This window comes from Gavia stellata, chromosome 8 (assembly GCF_030936135.1).
Source record: "Gavia stellata isolate bGavSte3 chromosome 8, bGavSte3.hap2, whole genome shotgun sequence".
NCBI classification, from domain to species: domain Eukaryota; kingdom Metazoa; phylum Chordata; class Aves; order Gaviiformes; family Gaviidae; genus Gavia; species Gavia stellata.
The window spans coordinates 32742879-32767528 of NC_082601.1; the positions used below are offsets into that span (position 1 = coordinate 32742879).

At 40.0% G+C, this 24650-nt stretch overlaps 1 protein-coding gene across 1 annotated transcript in view; it reads left to right on the top strand.

Moving 5' to 3' along the window:
- ANKRD44 (ankyrin repeat domain 44) overlaps positions 1-24650 on the top strand; it is a 74998-nt gene that overhangs the window by 21227 nt on the left and 29121 nt on the right. The window contains exons 6-15 of the mRNA XM_059820517.1: positions 2201-2343; positions 3743-3955; positions 5422-5500; positions 8701-8815; positions 12361-12443; positions 13748-13865; positions 16315-16383; positions 17128-17268; positions 20130-20213; positions 21233-21344. Of these exons, the coding sequence (XP_059676500.1) occupies positions 2201-2343; positions 3743-3955; positions 5422-5500; positions 8701-8815; positions 12361-12443; positions 13748-13865; positions 16315-16383; positions 17128-17268; positions 20130-20213; positions 21233-21344 (1157 nt within the window). The remainder of the gene's footprint in view (positions 1-2200; positions 2344-3742; positions 3956-5421; positions 5501-8700; positions 8816-12360; positions 12444-13747; positions 13866-16314; positions 16384-17127; positions 17269-20129; positions 20214-21232; positions 21345-24650) is intronic.

Here is a 24650-nt window from a genome sequence, read left to right on the forward strand (position 1 = left end):
GACCTGGCCATGGAAAGTAAGCATTGTATTTACCCTGAAGAGGGAAGGGTTCAGCTGATCCAAATATACACTGTCCATTTATGGTTTTGCAGCTGGTGAGAACTTGGCTGCGATTTCCTTTTTAAAACAGTTAATTGTGGGCTTTTTGTGTTGCTTTTTTCATTTTGGTCTTTTTATCCTGACTCTAATTCCAGCCCTGAAGTATATTTGGGCTAGAAAAAATACAGGTTATATTTGTTTCAGTTTTTGCTAAAAACAATATATAAAATGCAGATAAATACAATCATAAATTTTGCTGTTTATCTACATTTATAAATCGCTAAGTTATGATATTGTTAGGAAGTGCTTCATAGGCTTTCTTCCTGATAGGAGCAAATTGTCGTCTTTTATTCCAGAGTGGACAAGAGCAACCGATTCATCTATTCAGAACATCAGTGGTGTCACCATATACTGCTTAATTAAATCAATTGACCTTATCATTGCTTTCAAATTAAAGGAAAATTTCTTACAGTGGGGCATTATAATTTAAAAATACTAGAACAAGATTGCCTGTGGTAGTGGTCATGCTTGTTCAAGAGCTTTTGTTGGCCAAGCAGTGTATTCCAGATTATAATTTGTGAGGTGTTGTGTGCCCTTGGCCAGGTACTCTTTCATCTGACCTGTCAAAATCTTGATTTTAATCCTGGCACTTTTGGAAATGAGATAATAGGAGATTTCAAACTGTGAGAAAAGCATATTGTGCGTTTTTTTGATATACACAGACAGATGGAAAGACTTTTGCCAACAAATGTGATCTGGCTTCTGAGCTAGCGAGCTTTGAACTCTGCTCTGTAGAAGTGAAAGGCTTTTACATTGTGCCGTGCAATTCCACATCTCTTGCTCTTAATTCTTTTCAGAAATTCATGACATACTTTTCAAAATATTTAGGTAACATTTAAGACCTAAATTAGCAATGGGATTTGGGAGTCTGCAGTGTAATTTGGACAGAATTTAGATAATGAGACCTGAGCATCTTATCCTGTAAACCCTCATGTAGTTTCTTGAATGCTTAAATATCTTTGGGCACTTTGGACTTTGTCCATAAAGTTTCCTAGGTCCTGCGCATGACCAGAGCTGCCTCTGTCATGAAAGTGCTGTACAACTCAGATGATGCACAACTTTATAGGGTGTTTGACATAATAATTTTTTAATTCTAAGAAAGACAGCTCTGCTTCAACATGAAGCAATAAGGACTATTCCTCAGTTAGCCTTGATTTAGTTTTGGTGGTTAGGGCACTATCTGGGAAGGCAGGCCAGATGGTTTGAGACCTTCAGGGAGAGGAGGGAACTGAAGACAAGGTGGGTTATAAGTTGCATTTTGAGATGCTCAGCTCTTCCCCTGTATTCTGTAGGGAGATCCTAATTCAGAGGTCAGCATTTCACTTCTGAAGACAGATGTCCCATCAATCTGGCAGTCAGCTCTCAATCTGTGTGACTGTTGAGGCTATTGCGATTATTTTAGCTTGCGGACTAAGTATGTGTATATAGACTATGAGTTCACATTCAAACATTTTTAGACCTATATTCAGGATTTTTTGCACAGTTTTGTGTTAAAGATAGTTTTAGAGAGTCAAAAACCTGATCCAAAGATCAGTGGATTCAGTAGAAAATCTTGTGTTTGTATTGGTAGGCTTTGGATCAAATTCTGCACTCACTTGAAATTTAGTTTTCTGTGTCCTCAGTGGTGCTAGAAAAAAGGACACCTTCATTTTATCATTTATTAAAGTTATTTTGTATTGCTAACAAAAAACAACAAGTGTTAGCAGTTGTGTTTGCAGATGACATCAACAGGATGCTGTTTTGGGAGACTTGTATTGTCATGCTCACTGCTTTTTCTGTAACAGGGATAATAAAACACAAACTTATTTAAAATAAGAAATAAATGGGAAGGAGGTGTGTTTCTGTTCTTTTAATGACTGGAAAACTAATTCAGTAAAGAGAAATTTGACACATCTGGTGAAAGTGAATGCATGGATTTCTTGACAAGGCCTGGAGCTAGGATTAAGAACATTTATGAAAATGATTTTTTTTCACTTGTAAAACTGGGAGCATTGTGAAACAGCAGCAAAAGGGGTAGTGCATTAGCAAGAAAGCAGTAATTTGGGAGAAGTGATACTGTAGGATGGTGTACTCATTGATTTCTATCTTTCATCTTTTGAAGGTCACCTGGAAGTTGTTGCCTTACTGATTAATCATGGTGCAGAAGTGACTTGTAAAGACAAGAAGGGTTACACCCCACTTCATGCAGCTGCATCCAATGGGCAGATTAACATTGTGAAACACCTCCTTAACCTGGGGGTAGAGGTATGTGGTAATGTGCTCTTTGTGGCTTCCATGTTTCTCCATATTTGGAGATGCTATTTTCTTCTTTCTTACGGATGCTGCTACAGACATTGGCAGAACTTCTAAAGAAAATAGTTCCTATTTTTTGGACCACCTTGTGCTTCATGTGGTTTATTGGTTCAAGAGCCAGGAAACATTCTGGAATAAAAAATGCCTGATGTGGACAGTAAATTCCAGGCCACCTTGCTGAAGAAATCAGGAAATATATGCTGTTCCTGCAGAGGAAGATGGAATAATGAAATTTCCCTGTGTCAGCATTCCCTTTGATATGATGAGCGGTTGTTCTCAATATATACACTGCGTACTTTACTAAACAGCAGTTCAGGCTGTTTAGGTTTAGGGAGCTGTATTTCCTCTGTAGCTCACAGAGGGAAGGAGAAGGATTATTTTCATTCTGGAAAAGAACATTTTCTTCAGGGCACAGACTTCTCTTAGTGTAATATTGTCAATTCAGTGGTTCAGAGCAGCAGTGAGATGACCAGAAGAGCCTGCACTGGTTAATCAGAGATGTCAAATAAAGCCATTGCATTTGCCATTGCATTTTCAGCTGACTTGACCTGCCAAAAAAATCTCAGAAGTCCGTGTTCATAGGCTGTTGACTGTGAAGTTGAAGAGGAATAGGTGTTTCCTGTTATTAGCAGTACTGTGCTAATAACTACCTTTAACTTCCACATTCTCCACCACTGGGGATATGATCTTTGAGACGCCTGTATTTCGTGGAAGGGTATTCACGTCATCCCCAAGTCTTTTGTACAATCTGTCTTGTCCTGTTTTACAGAACAGCAGTTGAATACTAAGCCGGTCATCAAGAAGTAACATAATCTTAATTACATCTTTATAATACTGAGCTACTGAAAGTGGTTTCTTATTGAGGTGTATATGGCTGTGCAGTTTCACCTTGCCTTCACTCAGACACCTTCACTCCTTTTCCAAAAGAAATCTGTGGAAAGAGCTTTTAAGCCTGATTCTGTTCACAAAAGTTCAGTAGTGGGTGTTTTAATTTTTTTTTAGTAAAGATTATGAGCTTTTTATTTGTCCCACTTTCCCACTTGTATGTAAAAGTTTTCCAGCTTGTTAGGACCTTTGTCATCATCATCATTACATAGTCCTGCTATCAGCTTTAAGCTTCATACTGGCTTTTAGAAATTGCCAGTAGGATAAAAAGTTAATAATAGTAAAGGTAAAGCATTCCAAATTAAGCTCTCTGGGATTATATTTTTGTCAATGAAATTTGCTGGTGAGAAATATGCCCTATGACAGTTCAAGCCTCCAGCTATTTCCATTTGCAGTATGTGATGCATTATGTAAAATGGTAAGCTGATGTCTGTAATTTTAACTATGTCTCCTTGTCTCATTTTAGATTGATGAAATGAACATCTATGGAAATACTGCACTTCACATTGCCTGTTACAATGGTCAGGATTCTGTTGTTAATGAGCTGATTGACTATGGTGCTAATGTAAATCAGCCTAATAATAATGGATTCACTCCCTTGCATTTTGCTGCTGCCTCCACTCATGGAGCACTGTGTCTTGAACTACTAGTGAATAATGGGGCAGACGTTAACATTCAGGTAAAACTTGCATTGCAGCTCTTCAGTTTTACTTTATCCTATTTTGCATACCTCAGGAGACTGGAAACTATCATAACGAGTACAGCGTGGCTTTAAATCCTTGATGGAAGTGGAGTGATGCTATGAATGTTAGTCATTGAACTGTTTGGTTGAGATTACTTCCCAGCAGAGGAGCTCTCAGTGCCTTGATAACTATAATGACAGCTTTAAACTTTAGGCCAGCCACACTCCTGAAGGCATGAACCACTACTAAAATATAGTCCCAGGAGCTCTGTCAAAATGTTATTGCAGGGAGTGGTGGTAAGTCAAGGAACTATTCCTTTCTGGTGTTTTCCTTCTCCCTCCAATATGGATTTAATTAAACCTGATTCTAAAAAGTTCCTTTTGACTTTCTCGGGGAAGTAAGAACTGAAGGTTGTTTGTTTACCTATTTTAGAGCCTGAGTTTACAAAGTCTGATTCTGTTTAGGATATCTGAATGCTCTTGAGATACAATTGATACATCTTGATGAAGCTGAAAGGGACTTGCTGTTATCCAACAGAGGGTACTGGTATAGGTACCAGAAGACTTGAGATCTCTGAGTTCATATAAGATTTTGACTGCTTTGCTTTAAGCTCTGTGTGTTTCAGTTTCCCATCTGTAAAACTGGTCTCCTAGCATTTAACACCTCTTGCAAGTCCCTTGAGATCAGTGAATAGTCAGTGCACTGTTTAAACATAGAATTACTAAAATGAAATTAGAGATTGTGCTTGCCAATGAATGCAAAACCCCATGCCAATAAACATGAAGTGATGTGAGTAGTGAGGCTGGTACCCTTCCCTTGCTTTTTTCTGAGCTCCTTGGCTTCCCCAATCTCAGTTTATTTCTCTAGAACCCAAAACATTGATCTCTACTCATTGTACCTTTCCTTTCATATGCCTTCTGTTTTCTGATTGTCTTTTGTAGACATCCTATTTTTGATTGTGTGGAAATTTGTTAACCAAAACTTTTAAATATGTGGCTTTTATTCTGGCACGTATCTATTAAATGCAGGTTGATAAACAGGGTATAGTTCTTGAATCTCTCAGAGACTGCTCCTACTTAGCTTTATGGTTCCTTTGCTTTTCTATATTCCCCTTGTTGCAAGCATTAGGGAAAATAATGACTGAATGGGAAATGTTACTTAAAAATAATATTCAAGAATAGTATGTCATATATCTGTACGTTCCTAGCCGGTATTGTGGAGCCTGTCCTTACAGCCCGGCTGTGCACTCCAGCCCGTTTCCTACTCATTGCTGAGGAACTGTTTTACTTGTATGCTTATACCTTCTGCATTTACCATCATGTATAGATTCAGTCCTGCAGACTTTCAAAGCCAATGGAGGTTTTATCGGAAAAATAGCTGTAGGATGTTGAGCTGAGAGACTTCAAATTGTTACCACCGCTTTACATGCTAAATGGTTGTTTTTGTTTTTTATTTCTGTTAGAGTAAGGATGGGAAGAGCCCACTGCATATGACAGCTGTCCATGGCAGATTTACGCGGTCACAGACCCTCATTCAGAACGGTGAGTTTCTGTGCCTGTTTAATGACATTCCAAAAGATTAGGCATTTCTAGGGTTGCAGTCTTTAGTTGTTCTGACCCAGAGTGCCAAAGTGCTCTGAGAGCTGCTTAGCTTGCCATCAGCTTCTGGCTTTGAGCTGCACTGGCAGCTCTCATTCCAGCGTGTCATCACAAGCTGAGATTTTGGTTGTTAACAAAATCCCATATTCCTCCAGCCGACGGTGGTCCAGCTCATCTGTTGTGATTCTTAACCTGAAAACAAGAGTTCAAAGCTGTATTTAGGTCTTTTTTCTGCTGAGAAGCAGGCACAACTTTCTCAAATTATTTAAAAACTAAAAAAAGAAAAAGTTTCTAGTTGTCCTTCCTTGGGAGCCCTGGTGTTCTTAGAGGTCAGACTGTTTTCTCTACCCTCCACTCAGCAGCTGTACTTCTCTCACCTCCCTTAGCTCCACCCCTCACCACTGTCTTCATCAAGTGTTGAATAAATACTCAAGAAGGTGGACCAGCACCACCTTGTTTGTTCTGGCATAGCCAGGATTCCTGATTACCAGTCATTTATCAGGTGTATCTTTTGTCCAAGAATACTACGGAGTGTAACGAATATCATTGTTGGAGATATGGCAGAGGCCTGTTTCTGATTGACAGAGGTTGCTATTACTGATTGTTTACTTATGCTTCCCTGCTTTGGCCAATATACCAGACAAGATGGTCTGGGGTGGGTTGGTTGGTTAGTTGGTTGGTTTTTTTGTTTGTTTTCCAAAATCCCAAACTTGGAAATTAGGTGTGAGATGTTGAAGATGGCTGAACAGTTACACTGTAAATGTAATGACACTTACATTTACACAAGATTGTATTTTAACATGGAGGTCTTCAGTACATCATACTTCTTTCGGGTCATCATGCAAATTGTTGTCGTATCTCTCCTTGGATAAATAAAATAGTAATAATAAAAGGAGTTTGGGCAAACTGGAAGAAACTGTGCTTTAATGCAATTTTTAGTTGTTTAGTCAAATATGTTCTCTGACTTACAGCTGTTGCTTGCTCTCTGTTGGATTTGTGTGTGAAAGGACTGATGGTTCTTCAGCTATCCTTCACGCCTCTCTAGTCGTCTTCATTTGGGTTTCGCTTCTTTCTTTCTTCATTTGCTGCCCCTCTAATTTTAGTATTGTACACAGATCTGATTGCAAGTGACTTTATGCCTCATTGCCGTGGGATATTGTGGAAGAGAGAAGTGTCAATGATTTAAAGAAATGGAGTTTCATTCTGCAATACTTAATGAGTTGGCTAAAGATGTCTCAATTTCTGGCTGCTGTCTCTAGCGACTTGCAGAGGAAGAATGGATTACCTTAAAACTGGAAAATTGCAAATGTGATACCTATCTTTAAAAACGGGGAAAAAGAAAAGCTGGAGAATTTTATATAGGTCAGTCAAAAATTCTGAAATGAGCGAACGAACAAACTGTTTGTAAACACTTAGGGAGGAGTGGGGAATATCTGGCATGGATTTCTCAAGAGTAAAAGATGCAGAAACATCATCATTCTCTTCTACAGCAGGGTAATAGGCTTTGTGAACACAGCACAGTCCTCCGACTCTTCTGTGGGCAGGTAATGTTTGTGGAGACCTCCGCTGGTGGATGCTCCACCTCAGGGAACCTGTTCCAGCATTTCACTGACCTTTATTTACTGTTAGAAAATGCTGTGTAGTGCTTTACTAGAACTTTTCTTGTTGCAGTTATGGCCTGCGAATTCTATTCTCCTGTGGACATACAGTAAATATTAACATATCCTGATGTTAGCAAGACTTTTTACATGCTTTCATGAAGTATTCTCACAGCAAACTAGTGGAGTATTAAAATATTACAGTGTTGGTGCATAACTAGTTGAAAAACTACACTCAGAGATTAGTAATAAATGGATTGCTGTTGAAATGGAAGGGGTAATAAGGGAGTTTTCAGTTTCCCTCCTGGGTCTGGAACTAACCAGTATTTTCATTAACAACTTGGGACAATGGAATAGAAAATGTGCTTTTAAATTTGGAGAAAACATGAAGTTGGGAGAGACTGTTAGTTTGGCAGAAGGTGGAGTCAGAATGGAAAACGATCCTGTAAAATTGGAGACAGAAGTTACAATGCAAGTGAAGCAAAGGAAAGATCCCACACGCAGGCAGGAGTATCAGTTTGACAAGTTCAGAATGGCAACAGCCAGGTGGGTGGCAGTTCCTCAAGAAAGGATCTGGGGCTTGTAGAGGATCGGAAGCTTGTTGACCACACAGTGTCACGGTGCCTAAAAAAAATTATCAACAATGTACATGGTGCTGTACAATGTACAGGAGGAGTGTATAGATAGGAGCATAGCCAGCAGGCATGAAGTAATCCTTTTGCTAAGCTCAGCGTTGGGAGATGTCAGCTGTAGTACTGTTTCTGGCTTTTGACATTTTACTTCCAGAAGGATGTGGGCCAGCTGGAGAGGACTGGGGAAGGATGAGAATAGTTGGAGTGCAGCAAGCCTGACTTAGGAGAGACAGAAAAAATTACAGTTCCTTGGTCCAAAAAGAAAACAAGGATTTGATAGCAATCGTTCCATGGGTCAAAAGCCACAGCAGAGAAGAAATAAAGAAAAAAAAAAATATTTTTTTTTCTGGCTTGTGAGGATAAAACGAGATGACAGGCTTAAATTGCAACAGGAAAAGTTCTACTTAAGCGCTGTTTGGTTGTTCTTTGGTACGACACAGAGAAGGCACACAACGCACTTCTTGTTTGCACTGTGTTCTTGCTGGCCTCTTAAATGAACTCTATTTAACATTGTTGTCTTACACGTAATGTTGAGTGGCAATGCCTTTACGAATGAGGGCATAGTTTCAGGAGTTTATTTTGTCAGTTTAATTCAACGCATCCATTTGTACCTTTAGGTGAGCAGCAAGTCTGAATCATGTACTTGACTGTTATATGTCATCCTATTCACCTATTTCCCACCATTTTTCCCCACCACGGCAGTTGGAGAGGGAGGTGAAAATGCTGCTGCCAGATCATGTTCAGTACCAGTGGCTGACAGCTGACAGATTGCTGTGTGCTGCTGATTCTCTAAAATTTAGTGTCTGTGTGGCTGGACTGGTTATGCTGCGTTCACTAGAGAGAAATAACGTTTGTGGTCACTGGTTCATGCTTAATCTTTCAGTGTTAAACTGTATGAAAATGTCTTTTGCAGGAGGGGAAATCGACTGTGTTGATAAGGACGGTAACACCCCTCTGCACGTGGCTGCAAGATATGGACATGAGCTTTTGATTAACACCCTCATAACCAGCGGAGCTGATACTGCCAAGTAGGTGGTTGAAGTGGAGCTGTTGCTAATGAGCAAGTGTTATGTCCGATGCCTGGAAACACAGTTACTCCTCAGGTTCTGAAGTGTGAAGGTTAAAACGGATAAGCATAATTGTACTGTACTTCAGTGGGTGACATGGGGCTAAAATATGAACACTTGGGAAGTGTGGAGGGGAAGGAAGCCCTGCTAAGTTCCTATTGTGCCCAGTTATGTGGCTACAAGTAGTAAAAGTACTGCTTCTTTTTCCTAAAGCATTGATGTGGCATAGTGGTATATATGTATACATGAAGTACATTATGTATACAAAGTGCATCTTAATCACAGTTATTCCAGAAAGTCTGTAGCAATGAGTTTGTATAGGAAATGTAATTGAAAAAAATTCAGATGCATATTCCTTAGTATCTAAATTAGCCTCATGTTTAGTGGCCTGTCATATGTGGTGATTATTCTTTTGTCTTGTATCTTTTGGTATGACATAGGATAATCAATAGAAATGCAGTACTGCAAAGCAGATGTTAGTAAGTGTTTCTGATCTCAGTATAACTAGAGCCCCTCTTGATGTTGCATGGTTTCTGATATTCAGGTGGCTGAAATAACGGGACTGCTTTTACCTGATTTGTGAGTTTGGGAGTCTTTTTTGAATAGAAGGACAAGGAGTTGAAATTAGACACATTTCTAAATGTTGTTAGTGCCTTCTGCTTGAATTCAATTTTTTTTTTTTCCCTCTTGCACATTTGTCAAGACTGCACCCACAATGTGATAAGTATTGTCAACTCAAATGTTGGCAGGTGCTTGATTTTTAAGAGTACTTGAGTATTAGTTAGTTATGTTCAGGTTCTCAGGGTCTGTCAAAAGAAAATAACAAACCAGAAGATAAACAAAGGGGTATAAGACCAGAGTAATGCAATGCCATGAGGGATATTTGTACCAGGTGTTTAATAGCAGCATCTGATTTCATGAGTGTAAGTTTTCAGCAATTACCTCCACATGTCTCCAAAATATAATTTAAGAGTCTTCTAACTAGACCTTACCATAGAGATCAGTGACTTCTCTTGACTTACCTTGTTAGGAAAACCTGCTTTCAGATGCAAATGAGCTGGTTTTAGTTTCGAAGATACTTGCAGCTCTCAGTATTTTGTTTGTTTGCTTGATGATGTTTAAGAAAGTGGCACATTTGCCCATATTCCGTTATCAAGTACGACTGTCACCATGCAAACTCAGAAGGTGGAGCAGATCTTCAATTGGCATGGATAATGAAATTCCACAGGCTTCAGCTAACATCACTGGATTTTATTAACATAGCCAGCATGAAGATCTTGGTGTCTAAATAGAGGCGTATCTTTCGTAGCTCTTTCTCCAGTACAGTAAGTCTCAGTCTGTCTCTTATCTTGAGGTTTAAAGGGAAAATGAGATATAGTGGGAGAGCCCACTCTTGGAATCAGGGTTATCCAGTTAGAAATTTCTGTTTCACACTTGTGTGACTGGAACATTGATCGAATAAAATACTTCTTCCAGCAGCAGAAATAAGTGAAATAAGAAGTTGGCTCAGAGATACCAGGCGGATCCAAACGATGCTACTGCCTGTGCTAAACAAGGAGTATTGAAACTGGGAACGGGCTTTCAGATGTGCTGCATGTTAATAACTCTGGCTGAGCTCCCTAAACTGGCTTTGAAAAGAAAATTCTGCAGCGTTGTTAACAATAACTGCAGACAGCTCTGTCAGTCTTTGAGGCAACTGCATTTAAAGGGGAAACTGTGTAAGTGATGGGAGGAACCAGTGTGAACTGCACTACAGAAGTGTGACACTGATTAGCAGATGTGCAGATAGTGTATTTCGATGGAAACCAGCCAAAACGTGCTGGGTGGAAATCTTGACCTAAAAGAAGAAAAATATTTCTTTAGATAACTAGGTGGAGGGGGAGACAGAGGGAAATGGGCGTAGGAAGAAGCACAGCAATACAGAACGTCCAATGTTAACTTAAATAAAAGAATCCACAGCTAAAAAACGCAACCTGTTCATACAGATGCAGCAGCTTGGTGGAGCTTGTGCTGTTTCCTTCAAAGAACAGGCTGTCAGATCATCTTTAATAGATTTACTCTAAGATGATGATGCTGACACTAGCAAAATTACAATTTGTACAGCACCACAAGTCACTTCTTAGTGTAGTGACACAGCAAGGAGCACACATTTAATGTGAAGACAGAGGAAGGATGGGCCTCTGGATTCTGGAAAGAATAAGTTTTTTAAAAACAAACCAAAATTAAATACATATATGTATAAGACGTTGGAGAGAGCAAGATATCTTTATAAACGTCCGCATTCATTTTTGTCTAAAGCTTCATAAGTAATTATGATTTATGGTGAGTCTTGCAGAAAGACAAGTTCCTTCGTCTTTGGGTCCGTATCTGAAATCCTCTTCCGTGAGGTGATCGTACTCTCCCATCCACCAATTGTCATGCAGAAATGAAGGGCAGATATGAATCCATCTGCTATTGTTCAAGAGTTTGTCGTTTTTCAAAAATATATCTACTGAAGCAGGCAGTAGATGATAATCTTGTCAAGATAGTTGGTTTCAGAGGCTCCATGTTTATGTGCACTTGGAGGACTGCCGGTAGGATAGTATTTCTAGAATAACAAGATGCTTTTCACAAAACAATGCTAAATGACAGAAGCCAAGATGTCCAAACCCAAAAGTCTTCTAAGATGGTAAACAGCGGCATGCTTAGGGACTGAACTGGGATGATTTGCTGATATTAAGAAAAGCTGCTGAGTGTTCAGCTTGTTTAAAAACTATGTGGTTGTCTGGTACAGATTTAGCCTAATGAAGGGTGCCTACCTTTTTTTTACCTAGCATATCTCCTCTGAGAAGTTTATAGTATAATTGAAAAGAGGGTCATGTGTTAAAGGGGGGAAAAAGTGAAAGGGAGTGTCAGGAGAGTAGCTGGAGCAAATAGGAAAATTAGATGTTTAGTTCTTAGGATGCGGGAAGAAAACTGTACGTGTCAGGACAGCCTAAAGGACAGTGTGAAGAAGAGTCGCCAGCTACCCCAGCCCCAGGGGAGAGAGAGAGGGAAAAAGGGGAGGCTTTGAAAACCCACATGAGAGTTAGCTGAAGGATGTTAACTGCAGGAAAAATGGGTTTCAGAAATAATACTGAGATTTCGGCATTTACTTTTACCTCAGAATGGCAGTTGCAGTATGTGTAGCTGGTGCAGAAATTTGTACAGCCCACACCGGGAAATTGACACCGAGTAATATCTGCTCTCTCGCTTCCTCCCTTACCTTCGCTTTCGCCTTGAATTTTTAGGAACCTTCCTGCCACATTCTGTTCAAAGCGTAATGCCAAGATTTTGCTGTATCAGAGTATTTTTAACACCCAAGAAGGCCGGTAAGGAAATACAGATAAAAATAACATGGCAGGAAGACTCTTCCTCGAAAAGGATGAAACATGCTGCCTTTGTGGAAGGAGCTTTTGATGTGTTGTGTCTGTATACAACCTGCATTTTCACATGAGACTGTCTAATAAGGCTGTTGTGCCTTTCAGGTGTGGGATCCACAACATGTTCCCTTTACACTTAGCAGCGCTGAATGCTCACTCGGACTGCTGCAGGAAATTGTTGTCATCGGGTAAGTAAATCCTGCAGTGTCTGTGGAGCTCGAGTAGTCTGTGTCTCTGCTGCTTACGGCCCCTTTATACTCATTGTGAATTGTTCAAATGAAAGACTTCCTGTGCTGCTGTGTTCGACTGTGTGGTGTGGTGTACCGGAGCGTGCGAGGCTTTCCTAACGGCATGCTGGTACTTCCTCGCATCCTGTATTGTTCATGCCCGAAGCCCTTTTCTCCTGGCAGGTTCAGAGAGTTTATATGAATTCACTGGGAAGAGGGAGGAAATTTAGGAACCTTTTCCAGACTGTAGGAACGTGAGATGCTGTTTCGGTTTGGGTTCTCCCCCCTCCCCCCCCCCGCAAAAGGAGTAATTCAGAAAATTACATCCTTGGGGCCTGCACTGGCACAGGTATTTACATCTCACTGACAATGATGTATTTTAGATACAGCTAAAGTGTGTTTCTGAATGTGGCCAGAGTAAAGAAGTTAGGCTGGCCAAAGCTCTGTGGGCACAAGAAGAGAAATGAGTGCCAGTCTAGTGACAAGAGAACAGGCTCAGGATCTTCACCACAGCCCAAAGCAGAAGAAGCAGGAGTTTGCTGATGCAACCGTTTCAAAAGAGGCAGTAATCAGGTGCCAAATCTCAAATTCTTTTTTTCCAGGCAAGAGTGCCCATGAGTTAAAAACACACGAGGCAGATCATATGCTTTTTCTAGAAAATGGCTTCCTTCCTTAACACGTAAAATGTCCTACTTTTTCCCCCTAAACTTGAGTCCTGTAGGATATAAAAAAAGTGTGAAAAATAGCAATTACATACCCCATTACATTAAATCTTGGTGTGCTCTGGCCTTGACCACTAGATCAGGAAGGAAGAGAAAAACTTCTGGGTGACCAGAGTTAACACTACCAGGCTTATATCTTTGGCCTCGTGCATCTTGATGAATATCTCTGCGTGCTCCTGGAAGCCTCTTTCCAACCTGAAAACCACATGCAATAAAAATGGCCCCATTTCACGTTCAGGTTGACTCTGTGGTTTTTCCTCATTTCTTCATGTTTTCTGTCTTCACGTCCTGCTGTTGCAGTCCTCTTGATAACTATCTGCCTCATAAATGCCTGTCACATGGTTTTAAATAGGGATGCGGCGCAGGGCTGGATGCGGAAATAGATGCTCGTCGACTTTGCAGCTCTTTTAATAGATCTGCCAAACTGGAGCAGCCGCTCGCCGTTCCCGTGACAACCTCTTTCTGACTGTAGTTGCTTGCGTTCTGTTTTTTTCCAACTAACTGATTTTTCTGTCTCTGCGATGTTTCTTGTGGTTTAACTAGGACAAAAGTATAGCATAGTGTCCTTGTTTAGTAATGAGCACGTGCTGTCTGCAGGCTTTGAAATAGACACCCCTGATAGTTTTGGAAGAACGTGCCTCCACGCTGCCGCTGCAGGAGGGTGAGTAGCTGTGACTGTAGCTGTTATAAGTTATTTTGTGGCTTCGTTGCAGATTTGGTGCCAGCCAACTTGACTGTGCCATCCACAGAGGAATTTACTGCGGTGCAAGGGAAGCAAAGTGGTCTGATGTCAAATTTGGGTCATTTGAGGCTGTCTTTTGCTACTGTCCTCATGTAGGGTTGGTTGCAAAGTAAAGTCTGATTCCCTCTACCGCAGAGAGCTGGGTTGTGATTTGAAGCATGGGTTTCAGGCATAGGGTAAAACTCCTTCTTTTCACGCTCCTGTGAAGACTGTTTCACCTTTGGGTGGGGGTACTGCATACTCACCCAGGTCTGTCTGTTGGCCACAATGGTCGCTGAGCACCAGCAGTCAGCAGGAAATCATCGGTTCCTAGGGCAAAGCAAGTGAGGAGGAGGAGCTGTAGCTCCTGGGATGCTGCTGGCAGGGGAGTTATTCCTGGCCTCCACCTTTGGACTGTGTCCTTGTCCAAAAATGCAACTACGCAACAGTGCCCATCAGATTGCAACCCTGGAGTCCAAATGCAGCTCATCTCTCTCTTTCCCATTTTTCATGTGCAAGTTTAAAAGTTTCTAACAGAAAAAACGACAAACCAAAACAGCAACAAAAAAGCAACCCCAAAACAAAAAAACTCCCAAGCTCCAAACTAGAAAGTCAAAAGACTGTCATTCTCTCAGGGTGATGCATTCCTGATAAGTGCTGGGAGGCCAGAAATGGAAACAAATGAAAACTGAAATATGTCAATTTAAGTTGTAAATGTAGCATCCAGTTAGTTTAAATATTTCCAAATAATTGTCAGTGGAGTGCTGTGAAGTTAACCTAGCAAAAGGACAAAACATTTGGCAAGCATTGAGTTTTAACTCTTCTGTTGAGTACTTTATGACTCAGAAAACTGCTGAAATGGAGCCTTGGCTAGAACCCAGCTTGGATTCTCTGTGGTTATAGCAAGCAGAAATGGTCATCCACAGCAAATACTTGGCAGTCTTTCTGGAAGTTGTTTTTTCTTCTCGATGGACCAAAATGTATATCACAGAGTTTTTGTTATTACAAAAAAATAATAAAATTGATCCAAATACTCTTTTTATTGTTCTTACGGTATTATTCTTCTTGATACTTGTCTCACATTAATAGAGGAGGTGTGACTGTTGCTTGGATGGAGATTATTATACTATAGTTCAGATGCTATCTCTTCGGTAATAAATAAGAGATAAAGAATAATAAAAACAACCTGGAAGTCCTAAAGAGAAGGAGAGGCATCGTAAGAAGCAAAAGTGGCTCATGAAAACAAACCATATTTTTCCAGTGGTTTACTACAATTGTCATCACTAACAAGTGTTTTTATTTTTAGTATGTTGTGGTGAGTGTTCTGTAGCTATTTTATGCAATAGCAATTTAGAGTAGGGATGAACATACACCAACATACTGCATCCAGTCTTTTTTTTTTTCCTGGAGCTATACAAAAGGCATTCGTTTTTTTCCTGACACGTGCCTGTTACTCCCATTACATTAATGGGAGTTGCACGGGTACTAGGAAAAGAACATACTTCAAAGGCCTGCTCATCTGATTGTGAACACAAATGATTTATTGCCCCTGTGAATGACAAGGAGTCTTGGAAAGTGCTGCGCTTCTTTATGTCATTTTCTGGCTTGGAGTCATACATTTATTTGCTTGAATTACAAAAGATGTGAGGATTCAGCTGTTTTATTTTCTGTTAAAAATCACCTGTCTTTAAACAAGATGAAGAAGCAGCTATGATGTGGTGAATTCTTTCAACAGGTACAAAGCAATGGAGTCCAACTCATCCACTTATATAAATGCAATATTGATATGACAATCACTTTAAATAGCTATGCCCCTTATTCAGCAAAGCACTTAGAGATGTGCTTAAATCTATCAATAGTCAACAAATTGTATGAGAATAAACCTAAAAGTAACTCTTGTGATTAAAGCTCACTCAGTAAACAGGATTTGAGCAAAGTGCTTACTGTTGAATGCTTTGCTGAATGGGGGTGGATTTCGTTAAATGTCACCTCTTCATTATTAGACTGGCATTTTATAAGCTAGCAACAACTTTCTTTTAAAGTTCTCTTATAAAATACCAGTTTGATGTGGGAAGCATTAGAGTACAGCTCCCACTGAAAATCTCCAAACACACTGAATTCAGATCACATTTGCTGTGCTCTCTTTGGAAAATTAGGTGGTTTTTTTTCTGCAGGAGAGAAGCTTGAGGTTTTCTAGAAAAAAAGGAAATGGTTTTTTAAAGCTTCATTTTTTTGTTTGAATTTCACGTTGTAGTTGGCTGTGCCCTGGTTTTGCACGGCAAATAATACAGAAATAGTTAGAGTAATTTTTTCCTTTTTGGGGAGAGGGGGAAAACAGATGTAAACTTCTGTTTTGTTCATGTTTTGTTTTCCTTACTTCTCTTTCCAGTAATGTTGAATGTATAAAACTCTTGCAAAGCAGTGGAGCAGATTTTAATAAGAAGGACCAACGTGGGAGGTAGGTAAATTATGAAGCTCATTTAAAAAAGAAAAAAAAAAGAATCTAGCAGGCAAGGAAGAAAGACCACCTCAGTCTGGAAATCATATGTTCTATGAAAAATGACAGTAAAATAAAGTAGGAGTTTGGCCTTCCCTGCAGAACTCTTGCTGATGCAGTTATATGCCAGACAGACAGGTGCAGACTTCATTAAATACATAAAAGCCATCACACCCTCTTGAGTGTTCTGTTTTAAAAATATCACAGGTTTATTTTTTTTCCTTATTGCTTCTTTTATTGCCTGAATTCTTGTCCTTGTGTGCCCAAGGCATCACCTGGCTTATGATGGGAGGATTGCTGCTATTTGACGTGCTTCCTAGAGGTTTTTTTTCCCCATATGAAGTGTTGCTATGGGTGTTGCTATGCCAGCTAAATAAGATGCTGTGAGGGACACCGTGCTTTGCTCTGCCTCCCAACTGGAAGAAAGTAGTGTGTATGCAGAGCAACAGCAGAGGCCGTCACTAGGAATAGGTTGTTTGCAAGACACAGATTGAGGATCTGTATCCTGTTAGGCTTCGTAGGAGCACCAAAACTTCCTATTAACACAGTATTTTGTTAAATTTGCATAAATTTGCATTTCATCACAGGAACATAAGGCGCTGATTGACTGCTGGAAATCTGTAGAAATGCAGCAATTAAGATTTGTCATTGTCCTCAGTGGAGCATATTGGAATATGAGGTAACAAATTGTCACTTATGTTACAGGACACCTTTGCACTATGCAGCTGCAAATTGTCATTTCCACTGCATTGAGACACTGGTGACAACAGGAGCCAATATTAATGAAACAGATGACTGGGGACGCACCCCTTTGCACTATGCTGCTGCTTCTGACATGGACCGAAAGTAAGAAAGCCTCTTTGTATTCCGTGTTTAAAGTGTTTTGCTAAATCGGTGTCATTCTGTTCTCTTCATGATCCTGTCATTTGAGCCAGAAAAATGATCCCGCCAGCAAAGGAATTTCTCTCGGATGTATGCTTAACTCCACACTGAGTTGCTCTGACTATAAGCCAAATCCCCAGATGATGTGGCATTTCAGCTCTATGGTTTACCTTGGATGTAACACACAGTTTTGCAGCCACCCTGTCCTACTGAACTATTTTCACAACATTTTGTCTTATGTTTTCCTCTGAGTGGTTTCCTCACAAGGGTAAGCTCAGAGAATTTTCTACATCTGCTTTACAAGTCCATCAGAAGGGATGGAGCAAGAGAGGTTTGCCCAGATGAACTGCTGTGACAGACAAACATCTGGCCTTTCTGACAGAGTTTCTGGAAAAGATTGGTTAGATCTACCCATCAGTCTCTCTCCACTGTCAGAGCTGATAAAAATGCTTACCCTGTCCAAGCAGGTTGCTTTTCAGGGACTTGAAGAAGAGAGAGGCCTGGGGAATATCCTTTGGCAGAATGCAGTACTGTTCTTGTGAGAAAGGGGGAAAACAGCTGCAAAACTTAGAAATCCTGTGGTTAGTGACTGCAGTTTCTAATTCCCAGATAGTTGCATATTTTGGTAATCTCTTATAACATACTGTATAAAACAGGCTCAGTTACCCTGTTAGTTGTCTCAAAACTGTTAGCGACCTGTATTTATTTTAGGTCATCCTATGCTTCTCTGTTTCATTCCTTTGGACACTAAGGAACCATTTTCTTGGTTTCTCATATAGTGAGGTCTGGTAAAAGTACATCTGGCTCATTCCCAGCAGAATACCACGTTAAAGCCACTGCGGGAAGACTTCGGCTTAACTTTATGGTAGAGGTTTGGATGCCGTACTAGAGCCTTGGTAGCTTCTTCATCATTTGCTGTGATAACACTGATATAAAAAATGTCTCCCCTATCACCCTCAAACCTGAACAGTGCTGGGAAGAAGGCAGCAGGATCTTCAAAGGTCTGTGCTTGACATTACAATCAGAGTAGGCTTGTAGGAAGGCTTTCACCACTGGCTGTTTCTAATTCTGTCTTGCCAGGGTGAGTTGTTACTTGGGGTGTTGAGACTTTTCATTCTGTGTGTATTTTTCAGCTTCTGGCTCTTTGTAGGTGAAGTTCCTGCATTTAAACAAGCTCTTGGTTAACTTAAGGATGTATTCATTAATTTAAAAAAAAAAAAAAAAAGGTGTATTCATTAATTTAAAAAAAAAAGTTTACTTTAGTCACATTCTGAACATTTGCAGGAATACGTGGCCTTTATTTGCTCTCATAGTCCAAACCTAAATTGATTCTGATGTGGTGATGCTGTCTTCTCATTAAATTTCCCAGTTTGAGATGTTCTGGAAGACGCCTTGTTACACACATGAAATGCTATTTGCAGTCCATGATTTTATAGGTCAGCATATTTTTTTTCCTGCTGAATCGCAAAAAACTCCAAAGGTCACACAATCTCAGTCCAAAGAATATTCATAATTATTTAACTTCAGATGTGGGCAGTTAATGAGCAAGGAGAAGTCTTGGTGCAGCGAGGTTGCCGTACTGTTTCAGCTATTTTGGTAATTGTTGTTGCTTATGGTCTTCAGAAAGTACCCTTTCCTGCAATGGAAATCACAGCAGCATTTTCATTAAATAGATGATTGCAGTTTCTGAGTGTGTACTGTTTCTCCCGATCATTGTGTATACTGTTCAGGGAATGTTATTTTGGGATCTCACTGTTTTGTAGTTAACTGAAAGCAGATGCAAGTAGGACTTCAGCATAGCATGAGTGCTGTCTATAAGCTTACAATGTTAATATTCAGGGGAGTTATTTTATTACTAATGAAGTTTTCTTTGAGTCAGTGGACATCAGACAAACCCTGGGTTTGTTGAACAATCCATTATTGCTAACAGCCACAGGAGGAATGTCAAATCTTGATATTGCAAGTGGGAAATTGCACATTAAAGAAAGAATGTACTGTTCTGCATTGTGCAGAATCCAGTCTGGAATTTGCATGTTATATTGGGATTGAAAGTAGCAAATTGTCCTTCTACAAACCTTTCAAGCTACTAAGCCATGATGATAGCAGTTGGTAAATGTATTCTGTGTTAGCCTTGGTGGTGAAGAAAGATCATAATCACAAGCTCATGATTGTAAGATAACAAATCATATCTTCTGTCTGCCATCCATCCAGCTGGGAAGCAGAGGTGCCAAAAATGATCCAGGTGTGCAGGCATATGAAGACGTGATGAGCTCTTTGAAGAATCTAAAGAATCTGACTGAGAGATTCACACAGTTTTGCCAAGATATTTCACAGAAAGTGAGGAGAGTCAGCAACACAGTTAATGCAGATTCGAGATAGACCGATTTAGTATCAGTGATTAAAGTTTCTTTAAATGCTAGAGAAGAACTAGCAGGTTACTGTAGGAAGAAGCAAGCTGTAATAATCCTGAGTTCCTCTCTGCAAAGGAAACAAAATGCACAGCATTGCTGTGAGAGAAACGGAAGGATTCTAGAAAGTGATGATCAAACTGTTTCTGATAGGAACCAAAATGTTCTGGTGTTTTTTTTTTTTCTGGCATTGGCTTGTGGGACAATAAACCACCATGTCGTAGTTGTCTCCATACCTTACAAAACTTACCTGCTGCAGACCCATGCGGTACACTCATTTAACTTGTATAATTCTTATTGTTGTCTGGAGGAGGTCAGCTCCTTGAAGAGGAGATTGGGGATGGGTGTCAGACTGCATCAAAATCACTGGTATGATATTTTGAAAATAAGTTGCATTTTTCTGTCCTCTATGCTAAGAAGAAAGAATATTTTAGGTAACTCCCATGAAAATGCTGAAGAACTTGAAAAAGCCAGTGAGATGAAGGAAAAAGAAGCTGCATTGTAAGTTCGATATCAATAAAGTAGTTAGACTCCATTTCTGGAGAATGCCACTGCTTTGGGCTGGAGTTTACACTCTGCTTTTGCTCATTAATTGCTCTGCTAAACACAATGCTTGGCCTTAATGAGGGCTCACCTAAAGAAAAAAAGCTCTACGCGCTTCTCTGTGCACATATTCCCTAATATTTCTGTTTCTGTGCTTGTTGCTGTTTCTTAATTGAATATGAACTGCTTCAGTAATTTAATAATTCTTTAGTATCATGCACTGACTTATTTTAATGCTTTGCACTGAGTATGTATGTTGCAAAAAGAAGTCGCCAATGGCTTCCTCAACGTATTTACTCAGATTGACATTTTCATCTAGCTGCTTAATGATTTCTTTTGTTTTAAAAATCACCTTTTTCATATGACAGCCTTACATTCACTACAAATTACAAGCTATGGAAGAAAGTACTAATAACAAAATGATGATTTCTTGATGGTATGAGAAAAATGGCAGGAGCTATAAAGAGCATAAGGGATCCTTTGAAAAACACACGATTTAAAAAAAAAAGCCAACAAAGAAGAAAATATATTTATTTACGTACATGCCGGGAAATTAACTCAGTTAAGTCTTTAATTTTCAGCTTGCCATAGTGCATGTTTGGAGGCCAGTGGTTTGATCTATGAGTTTTTCTGTACAGTAGTGGCAAATCTAGGCTGTTCACGTCGTGGTACAGAGTTGTGTAGTTTTCTTTCAGCCTTCATAATAGAAAATAATTTTGTAATCTAGAGTAGCCACAAAGGTTGGGTTGAAGATTTTTTTTTTTACGAAGATCTTCAAATATGAGTGGGGATTTTCTGTTTTAAAAAATGGTGAATGTGGGGAGCTATTGGTGAAAAGAGGGAAACTTGTAAGTGATTTGAGGTGCTGCTAGAAGTATGGAATTAACTGCCAGTTTTCAATGCCACTTCTAGTTGCAGTGAGGGATGAGTCTGTTAAATATTGTGAGTTCTCATTTAAATGAGTGAATTGTCCACAGGTGTCTAGAGTTCCTTCTACAAAACGATGCCAATCCATCCATCCAAGACAAAGAGGGGTACAACACTGTGCATTATGCTGCTGCATATGGGCACCGGCAGTGTTTGGAACTGGTGAGTGCTCAGACAGTTCAGAAGTCTCTCATCTGCTGATATATATACATATATATGTGTATATGCTAGTATTGTGCACTCCCCTGATGGTTACTATTTGAGTTCTCTGAATATTCACAAATTTGTGAAAACCTGCAACGTGGTGCAGTAAACGCAAATATATGGAACCAGATATATCTGAAATACATTTTAATCTTGATATTCCTGTCGTTGTTTAACAAGCTGGTGCTTAATTGTTGTCTTTGAGTGGAGTTTATGTGTGCTCAAATTATTTTTAACTGTGATACAAATATTCCCACTGTATGTGAACGTGCCAGTAGGAAGGGATAGTTCCCAGTGCATGACGGTGTATGTGCCTTCTGCAGCTGGCACGTTATCTGACTTGCAAACTAAGGGAGTAAATAGTTTTTGTCAGCTGCATACCTGTAGTGCCTTTTTGCCTCTGGTGAAACAATAGCAGCATTGATGAAGTTACCATAATTAAGATAAACCTTGTATGCAATGTGACTGGGTTTTTTGTTGTTGTTGTTTTTTAATATCCTGGACCTGAATGACTAGAAATCGCAACTCATAAGAAGCCAAAAATTTTTAGCCAAAAACTGGATTTGGGAGATGTATAGTATGGATAGTTTGTGATTTGTAAAAGTATCGTGAAGATGGACATTAATTGAACTGCTTGATATACAGGATTATCCAAAATTACTGTCACCTATAAATAGGCTTTAGTTGCTTTAAAAAAAACCCCTCTAATTAGAAAATTTTACAGATATTCATGCTTTAGTAAGAACACTATGTGATGTTTAGTGTTTTATGTTGTTTGCTTCGTTCTTTCTTTCTTTGTTGAAGAGTCAAAGTACTTAATTATTGAAAAGGAGCTCTGCACAGCACATGCTGCTTTCACACCACATTTACCAGCGCTGTCAGCTACTGCCACCGCAGGAGAAATACTGCAGCTGGCCTACATCAGGGTCACAACAGCTAGGAAACCTTGACCTCTAATTATACCAGGGCAGCCCTGGGTCAGAATCTCAGGTGGGCTGTTAAGCCTTTCTAGCTCCCACCTGCAAGCAGGTATATTTAGGACACTTAAAATATCCCTGCTCCTTTGTTGCCTATGCCAGCAAGTTTTACCTTTCCTTGTTTAGAGCCTTTTCCTAGATCTGATCTCTTGTGACTCTGCCCATGGGGATGGAGGGGTCCTCTGCTGAGCCGGCCACCCATTTGGAACAAAAGCAAATGTTCTTGGTATTTGTAGGGTGTATATATATATATAGTAGCCTCCTCTGTGCTGTGTACAAGTCTATGCTTGTATGGCCACAGCAATGTTTATTGCAACCTTACCTGTGACTTATCACCAGATTCTTGCATGGCTTGCATGAGCAGAGATCTCTATAACAGCATCTTCACTGGGGAGTACCCTTTCAGCCTTCATGTCACAGTTCCTGTGTGCCGCGAGGCATGGAGCAGGGACAGAGAGAGGTCCCCTCTCTTTTCTTTTGCTTGTTGCTGTGCTCATTATCTGGCAACGTATCAGTTGCAGACAATGACCTGCTGTCGAGCCCCAGTGTTGCATAGGCTTGCCAGACAAAAGGAAGAGCTGGAAATGCAGTGCATATCAGAGGTGTTGGGTTTTCTTTTAATATTGGAGAGTGAAATGCAACCTGTGGGCTAGAGGCAGCTGTGCAGCAAGTGTCCTTTATTTGGACAGAGAAATTAAATGTTTTTCCATGTCAATCTTCCCATATTTGTGACCACAGCTGCCATATAGAAACCCAAGATCAAGTATCATTTGCAGAGTTATAGTCATACAGCTGTTCTGTGTACACCAGTGAAAGAAAACCGCTATGAATTTTAGCCTTTTGCATGCAAAGGGCCACTGTTGTGTACTAGGGTCTCTGCCTGAAAGTTTTGTGGGGACCAGGATTTTGCCATTGGTGTTTAGAGGCTGACAGGCATCTCATTTTCTCTCTGGAATACAAAAGCTAAATGTACCAGGAAGCATTTGTGCTTGATCAGCAGCAGGACCAGGACTTGTCATCTTTGCACCTACTGTCAGAAGAAGGTGATTCTTTTTTGTTCATTTGAGCAGTTGTCCCTTAGCTCTAGTGAGTTACTGAGTCCTGAGTTTAACAACTTTATGTTTGATAACAGTGACTAACTAACTGATATGGGCACCACCTTTACACTGATCTTTTCACATTGCTTGGATTCAGGATGGCGAAGGGGTCAGGACCAAAGTCTTGAGTAGCTGAAAGGTAATTGTGCCATGAGCGTGAAATGAAAATAATCCTCGTGCCTAGGTTTATTCACTTATTCCAACATGAGAGTCCCAGGTGTTAAGATAATTGTTGATTCCTGTGCTTCATCTGATAAAGTAGTGTCATCTATAGACATCACTATCCTGTAATGCCATCAAATTGGTTTTGACACCGTTATGGTTATCTATGGCTATTTGAAGGCTGTGTGTAAAAGCTGTAATAAGAATTCATCTGGTGCAGATGGAAAGGAGCCTCACTGTCTTGTGAGGCTGACTGGTGGCTTGGTCACAGTTTGTTGTGCTCTCTGTGGTGGCCCTATGACAAGGACTTCGTCATGAACCATGATCTTTATTTCTGGTAGCTATTAACCACAGTACATTGACTGCTCTAGTTATTCATAGTTGAGTGAAGCATCCATTAAGGTTTGATTGCTTCTAGGCATGACTTTTATCTAGAGGCCCCCTCTTTTCCACATAGCAGAGAGAACAGTAAGTCATCAAATGCCATCTTAGTCCTCAAGCCTTCTGTTTATCAGTTTTGAAAATTAAACCAATGGAGATCCAGAAAATTGGCAATGCTTTTTGCCTCATTTCTCTCTCCTGAGCCACACCAGGCTCTCCTCAGTAATGGTGGAGGCAGCTGCTGATTCCAGTTAACGCTGCAGGTTGATTTGGTGGGTTAGTGTGTAGAGGAGGTGCACGAGGACAGCTGGTTATGTCTGAGGAGTACTTGGCTGGTTTTGTTGCTGTATCTTGGAAATACACTATTCTTGTTGTTTTTCTTGTCTTCAGTGCTAATGAAAACAAGATTCACAATATGTTTAGTTGCTCTTACTCAAGGAACAGTGGGAGCCCAGCAGCCCTAATTCCAATGTAACTATATCTGTAGATAGGCAGGGAGATTTTTTTATTTTGTTTTCACATGTGTAATAACAGAGATAAATTGATGTCTTTCTTAAAAGTGCTAACTTTGAACCACTAATTTGTGTCACAGTAACTCTGACATATGGAATACTCCTAAAATATTTCCAATCCCTTCCATCCTGAAG